General features: G+C 33.5%; 1 protein-coding gene across 1 annotated transcript; it reads right to left on the bottom strand.

Annotated features, from left to right (window-relative positions):
• Window positions 1-321: 321 nt before the first annotated feature.
• pix (pixie) lies at window positions 322-7,653 on the bottom strand. The gene is made up of 12 exons (XM_053759628.1): window positions 7,527-7,653; window positions 7,112-7,326; window positions 6,590-6,805; window positions 5,557-5,764; window positions 5,027-5,213; window positions 4,761-4,882; window positions 4,146-4,246; window positions 3,743-3,920; window positions 2,062-2,183; window positions 1,457-1,653; window positions 842-1,076; window positions 322-488 (listed from the first exon to the last, which is right to left on the bottom strand). The coding sequence occupies exons 2-12, from the start codon at window positions 7,322-7,324 to the stop codon at window positions 441-443; spliced, it is 1,827 nt and encodes a 608-aa protein (XP_053615603.1). The 5' UTR covers window positions 7,325-7,326; window positions 7,527-7,653; the 3' UTR covers window positions 322-440.
• Between the last annotated feature and the right edge of the window lie 229 nt (window positions 7,654-7,882).

Below are 7,882 nucleotides of genomic sequence, written 5' to 3'. Positions count from 1 at the left end.
ACAAAGCGAAGTCCAGCTAATGGTTTATATGTGTAAAAGGATTCTACTTCTTATTATCTGAAAAATAATTACTTCATTATTGTGTACTGTTCTTGTGCAATGTTTCCCATTGTGATTGATGTTGGTGTTCATATAAGCGTAATCTTGTTACAAAAATATTCTGGAGAATATAAAACTAATTAAATAATTTCAGCTATTCATTGCACAAGAATATTGAAATAACTAAATACATTGTAAATAATAAGTAAAAAATTATGTAGTATTGAGTAAAAAATGGAATTAAATAGCTACATCCTTGTAAATAAGAGGTAAACGCAATGATTGTATAAAACATGATTTAATACAGTAATACATTTAATTGGAAATACAGTGACGGCAGGCCATCATTGTGACAATACAATATCTATATATATAAATATTTGTTGGTGAGTTCGCTTGTTCTAGTCTTCCAGGAAGAAGTATTGGCCCGCCCTTTTCTGTTCTATGTCCTGTAACAAATTTAATTATGTAAAAACATTAATTACATCCTAATATAAATATATTGTTAAGATACACATATTATTATATAAGATGAACATATTGTTTTTATTTTTTAACTAATCTCTGAAGCAACAAGCAATACTCTTTATAGACAACAAGCAATTGTGACAATAATTTAACTTTTGATTATTTATTTCTCGAAAAAAAAAATAGAAACTGAGTATAATTAAAAGGTAATTTGCCAAAGTAATAATTCCTAAGTTATAAAAATTCAGCATAAAAAGAAATATTAATATTATGAAGATTCAACTGTGATTATACAAAACACTGGTTGTCAGTTTAATTTATTTAAAAAAGTTACTTTAACAGAAGAGTGCTTGTTGATCCTGGGCCGGAAGTTGTTGGGGTCGCGGCGGAAGGTGATGCCCAGCAGCTCCAGGAAGCGGTTCATGCCGTTGAGCAGCGACTGCGGCGCGTGCGCAGTCGCGTGCGCTGACGGCGTGCCCTCGAACACGATCACGCGGTCGGCGAGGTACGTCGCCATTATGAAGTCGTGTTCGACCACGAAGCCTGTGCGCTTCGCGTGCAGGATAAACCTGAGTGGGAAATGTTCATTTGTTTAGTTGTTTCAATTAATTTAAGAAAGAACATGTAAATACTGTCTGAATATGGAACTTTATTAAAAGAAGATGTTGCCCGGGGCTTCGCTCCCGTCGGAATTTTGAGATAAAATATAGCCTATAGCAATTATGAATAATGTACCTTTTTAATGGTGAAAGAATTTTCGAAATCGATTCTGTAGTTTCAGAGATTACCCGCCTCAAACATACAGACTCACAAAGTCACAAACTCTATATTCGTCAACTATACATATAGTAAAACTGTAAGTAGGTTATGTCTATTCATAATAAGATATTAAAGAAAAATAAATTATGAGGGTCTTTATATAAATCAGTGTGATTGTGATAAAACTTACCGTTTAATAACTTTAGCAGCAACTAAACGTTGCTCAGAGTCCAAATAGGCAGAGGGCTCGTCCACGAGGTAGACATCAGCTGGCTTGCCCAGACACAGCACCAGAGCCACTCGCTGCAACTCTCCTCCCGAAAGATTCTGCACCTCTTGGTCCATTATCTCCTCAATCTTCATTGGCTTCATCACATCTGTTATAAACTGAAATTGACATTTTTTAAATTAAACAATTTTTCAAGGTAATCAGACAATTTTAAAAGAATGATGTTTTATTATATGTGGCTAAATTAGATTTTGTATACCAATTTGAGATATCTCTCTCTCAGCATTAGGGGTCTGTATAAAAATAACCTTAAAATGTTGTTTTTACTGGCTACCGATATAACAGACTCCTATTTTTTACTGCCTGCTTTACATCGACCTCAGGTTATGTGTCCCTCAGTCGCCTTGTACCAATTTGAGATATCAGTTGTGCTATCTCAAAAATCTATGAAATTCACAGTTGTGTCTTGAAACAATAATTTTGTAAATTGGAATCTTATCATAGGTAAGTGCTACATATTTGGTTCATTGGCAAGTTTAAAACATATTCTTTTTTATAATACTAACCTGTGGATGCACATATGCATCTCTAATTTTGTCATGAAGCAAGCTCCGAACTAGCCCTTGCGACTTTGGTGATATCTTCTGTGGCTTATAACTAATGTGCAGCTGTGGAAGGCTGCCCGAACCTGATAAATAATATAAAGGGTCATCATAATACGGTATTAAAACAAACTAATTTAACAGGATGGTTTATATGTATAAAACATGCATAATATTGCACCCATGCGAAGTCAGTGCTGGCAAATATTTATACTTCTGATCATAAACAGTGTGGGCCATTGAGTGTTGTCTATTTATTTATTTATAGCTTTTTGCATTGGTAATATAAAATAATAATGTAAGATAACACTTTTATTGTAGAATGACTTTCTTTACATGCTTTTTCAAGGTTCTCTAAATCCTAAATGTGGTGTTCTGAAAATCTTTGTTGTAAATTAATTTGATTGGTCATCCAATATAAATTGATATTATAGTGAGTTAGTTTGTTTGTTACATTTTTGTACTTTTATATCTACTTAACCATTTTACTATATATCTACTTAACCATTTTGGAATTCCACATACATTACATACAGAGAGTTTGAAGAGGGATACCTTGTAGCGCATTACAATTTCATTTCCTAAAAGATGGTTTATTATTTAATGGAGTATTATGGCGTTACATGGGGAAATGATCACAATTGAACCCTTGGACAAAAGACAGTTTTATATAAGAATCTCTTTACACCTTTCAGATTTGTCATGTAAAAGACAATGATAAAACAATGACAATGAAACGTTTTGTAAACATTACATAGACACAATGCATTTTGACATATATTGCAATAAATTGCGAATTCAACACAATAGCAGTTTTAAGTAAAACTGTATTTAAGTAAAACCATTAAGAATTACTTTGAAAACAGAATATAAATTTATCGTAATGTCGGTGTTTTTTTGTATAGGTTGTGTAAAAATATGAAACATCTTGAGTGGTTACCTTCGGGACATAAATTGGCCTCTGCATGTCTCAAACACTTTTGGAACACAGGATGGAAAAACAAATCGAATAATTCAGTCCTAGCCATCCCAAATGGTAGATAAATACGTAGAACACATCAAAATATTCTTAACGCAATAAAGCTTTAACCTCAATACACAAATTGGTATCTACATTGTTTAAACCCCAAAATATAATAATATTTACTATGCGCACAAGTTTATCATTAAATATCCATTGATTTTACTGATTTTAAACCTAAATCGGAACAAAAACGTTTTTTGTTCCAGCAAAATCGAAATCATTTGACAAGTGACAACTTTCACAACATGACATTTAAAATATTGGGTTGCTAGAATTAAAAAATACGTTCAGAAACTTATTAAACTGGTATAATAAATCGGATAAGAGGGCGCCACTATTGAAAATGCGTGTAATTTTAACCGATTACAATTAATGATATTCACGTTGGTTTCATTTCAATAAATGTTGGTTAAATTCTATCATAAAGGTTTCCATATTTCGTTTCTCTAAATGGATTAGCTCATAAATTATAACGCAAGTAGCATTATAATTTATAAACTAATCCATGGCTCATCAAATATTGCTGCTGTAGCTTGTGGTATTTTCATAATATGTGCCATATGCAGTGTATATAATAAGTGTTGTGTATATAACACAAGCCTTTTTTGACGAAATAATTACCTTCATCAGGTTCCAAGTTGCCAGCTAGCATTCTGATAAATGTCGTCTTTCCTGTACCATTCTCTCCCAACAGTACAAGAATTTCAGAATCTGAGAATTCACCAGGCATCACACGGAGGAAGAAGTCACCCATCTTCTTCGTCATTTCAGGGTATTCATAGTGGTTCATTCTTTTTATCTGTATGAATAAAGTTATGTAATATTTGTGGATATAACTTTTTGGGGATACGATATTATTATATAAGTGTGAATATTACGTCGAAGCAGGTTTTGGATACTTTTCTGTAAACATGTAACGAAGCATGTTGAATATAAACGGTTTTTATCATCATTAATTTATGTTTGTATAAATTAAATTATTTTTACTCTAATTTCTAGGCATTATATTAATTTTATAAATTACCTCTTCTTCTGTAGCAGATTCAGCCACTTTGAACACAAGTGATTCAGTCCTGAATCTCATATTTTCTGTGGGTACAAATCCATCTAGGAAAATATTGATACCTGTAAAAAATAATAATATACATATGTAAATCCAAAGAACCCATTTCAATGAAAACAAAGGAAGTTATATAACACTAGCTGCCCTTGGGACTATTAGATTAAAAAGTATCCTTGTCAACGTGTAATGTAGCTTGCATTTTTTTTAAATAGCTATAACATGTCCCACTGCTAGGCAAAAGCCTCCCTTCTCTATTTTACTAGTGAAAGAATTTTGGTAATTGGTGGGGTAGTAACTACTGAATATATATTTTTAGATTCAATCAACCCATACAGTGTAAGTATATTGGTGTGAGAGTTGAAATGTGTGATTGGTGTCTTTGCACCATAGCTTCCAAGCAGATGAATTAGAATGTTTGGAAACATTTATTTTATGTGAAAAGGAAAATGTACCCTGTTCATAAAGAAGTTAAAGCATACTTTGACAGAACGAGACAAAACATACTTTAGCTTAAATTATGCTTAACATGTTAATGAATAACAGGGGTAGTGTAAAAGATGTTAATAAAAGAATTACCTTCTCTGACAGAGAAAGGCATAGTGACCACACCATAAGCACCAGGCACTCCATACAGACAGCAAATAAAGTCTGACAGGTAATCCAGCACTGACAAATCGTGTTCCACCACTATGATGAACCTGAATGACAGAAAATAGATTATTATAGTTATTATGTATGAAATAATTACATCAAATAAATAGAAAAAAAAACTAAGTCATAGCCCATCCAGTTAGTATCTATTGTTACATTCACTTAAATTATTTTTTTCTGGCTCCTCTTACTTGTCAGGGTGGATCAGGGACCGGATTGTGCGGGCAGCATTGAGGCGCTGCTTGACGTCTAAATAGGAGGAGGGCTCATCGAACATGAAGATGTCTCCGTTCTGTATGCACACCATGGCGCAGGCGAATCGTTGCAGCTCCCCTCCGGACAGAGCGGCGATCTCACGGTCGCGAATATGCGACAGATCTGGGAACAATTGCCATAATGATTATGAGAAATATTCAAAGATTTTACATAACTGGTAATGTCAACAGAGGTATCTCAAAGGTTCCCTAGTAGTGTGCCCTCACCCCACATATTACTTTTATTAGAAAAAATATGATACTGCATCTCCTTTGTAGAATTTTTGTTTCAATTGAGTTTCTGTGCTGTCTATAAAAAATGGAATCACATATTTCAATTATTTTTATATCCTGGTAGTACCACAGCTGTTCTAAGGCTTCTTTCCTTTTCCGTAAATTTGTATCACTAGCAAATTCTTGCCAACTACTAAGTTTTTTCCACATTGTTGGACTTTGAATATACATACCAAGCATTTTGCATATTTCAGGTTGGTTTTTCCTCTCATCCCTCTTGTCAAGGAGTTGCCCGACGGTTCCCTTCACAGCCTTAGGTATTTGGTCCACATACTGTGGCTTTATGAGAGCCTTCAGATCATCCTCTAGGATTTTAGTGAAGTAGTTCTGCAGCTCCGACCCGCGGAAATGCGACAGAATCTCTTGCCAGTCTGGAGGATCCTGTCAATCCAGATTATTTGTAATGGACAGTGATATTTTTCTGCATTTTTATTTTTTTGAGTACAGAAATCCGGTAAGGTAATATGTATCACAAGGTACCTTAACCAGTGGAATGCCACATGTAGCCTTTTATTTCTGAGAATAAAGTACTTCTCTGATGTACTTTGATATATTATTAGAAAAAAAAAATTGTAAGAAACAATAATGGTAAGCCCTTCTGGCATGATAGGGACCCACACTGTTCAAATGAGTTTCGGCATTTCTTCTGAACAGTGGTCGTTCCATATATTCCGATATGCCAGTAGTTTGTAGCTTATGAGAAATAGCTATTTAATATAAAAATTGACGTTTAAAGTTAAATTGCCTGTAAAGGTCTAATTTCTGAATAAATGACTTGAATTTGAATTATTTAAATAAATAATTTGTAAATAATGTGAGAGCTAGTTATAATAATTCAATTACATACAAATACAGTGTCAGAAAAATACTATTTCCGTATTTATTGCAAGATTCTGTTTTCATTCCAAAGAATTTCAACATATTGTGAAAATGTGAAAATGTACATAAGAATTGCTGACAATATCTGAGAATGCATAAGAATAGATTAGTAAGTATAACAGAAATATGATATTCAATTAGTGATGATACTATTTATATAAAGTATGAACTGTTTTAATCCAGAGGTAAATCAAACATTCTGGACACTTAAAAATGAAAAAGAATTAAAAATGAGTGAGTATTAAAGATTTAAAAGTAAAGTCAGCTCAAAAAAAATTGTTACACAATAATCATCATTCAATAAATTAATGATAAATTACATCTTACAGCAAAGCGACCCAAGTTTGGTTTTTGTTTTCCAGCGAGGATCTTCAGTGCCGTTGACTTGCCAATACCGTTCTGCCCTACCAGCCCCAGCACTTCACCGGGCCGTGGGATTGGCAGCCGATGAAGCTTGAAAGAGTTCTTGGAGTATCGGTGAGTGGTGTGTTTCTCCAAGTTAGATGGGATGTTGATGATGGTGATAGCATCAAAAGGACATTTCTGGAAATAGCATTTGTAAATTAATTTTAAAAACCTGCAAATGAATTTTGTCCTGTTTATCGATAGTGTTTATCTTAAAGTTATCCCCAGCATTTTCACATAATATCACTAAAACATAATTATAGACAAAAGGAATAGTCTACAATTTATTTATTTGGGAAAATACTCATTTAAATTCTTAAAATGTCTTGAAGTGGTTAAATCAATGGTAGATCCATTATTAGCAGAATTAAAACAGTACTTTATCTTAAGACCAAATAGATGGAATGGATTCAACCTAATAACAGAGACAAGATTTGAGATTACCTTGACACAGATACCACACCCGATGCACAACTCTTCAGAAATGGTAGCAATTTTATCATTCGGGGTAACTTCTATGCAGAGTTTGCCCATACGCACCACAGGGCAACTTTTCTTGCACTCTTGTCTACATCTCTTCGGCTTACAACGATCCGCATTCACTATAGCAATACGGGTGAGCTTATCAGTCTCTTCATGGTGCTTATGTCGAGACATAACTGCAAAATATATTTCTTAATGAAAATAAGACACATTCATTAAAATTTAACTAGAAATACAGTTCGTTATGTGGCACAGACATAACCTCAACAAATATCATATGTTTTGTACGTTACTTATTCTTTGATAAATTTTCAAAATTGAAACTGGTATTTAATAACATTGTACAAACATATTATGCATAAAAACGATGAAATACCTGATAAAAGAATGCGAACTTTGGCAAAAATCTGCCTACGTTCGCGTGTCCTTTTACCTCGAAATGTCGAAAGGAACAATCGTGAAGTCAGCAACAAAAATGTTAGCAGTGCAAATGCCAAATTGGATTCACGTTCGGAAATTAACTAAGCACATTGTCTATGGCATTTATAATGTGAGATACTAACCTAATGAGGAAGATAATACACGATGTCAGCAATGAAATGTTAAAATAGTGAATTCACGCAAGAATAAAGCCACCCGGCTTTATTCTGTCCGCTGCGCCATGTTTTGAACAGAACATTTGTTTAAAAACATAAATTACTACGATAAAATTACCCGCCTTAACTTGGGAAG

Source organism: Plodia interpunctella, chromosome 19 (genome assembly GCF_027563975.2).
Source record: "Plodia interpunctella isolate USDA-ARS_2022_Savannah chromosome 19, ilPloInte3.2, whole genome shotgun sequence".
NCBI lineage: Eukaryota > Metazoa > Arthropoda > Insecta > Lepidoptera > Pyralidae > Plodia > Plodia interpunctella.
Note: the sequence above shows the minus strand (reverse complement) of the source record. Positions and strands in the feature narration are given on the sequence as shown.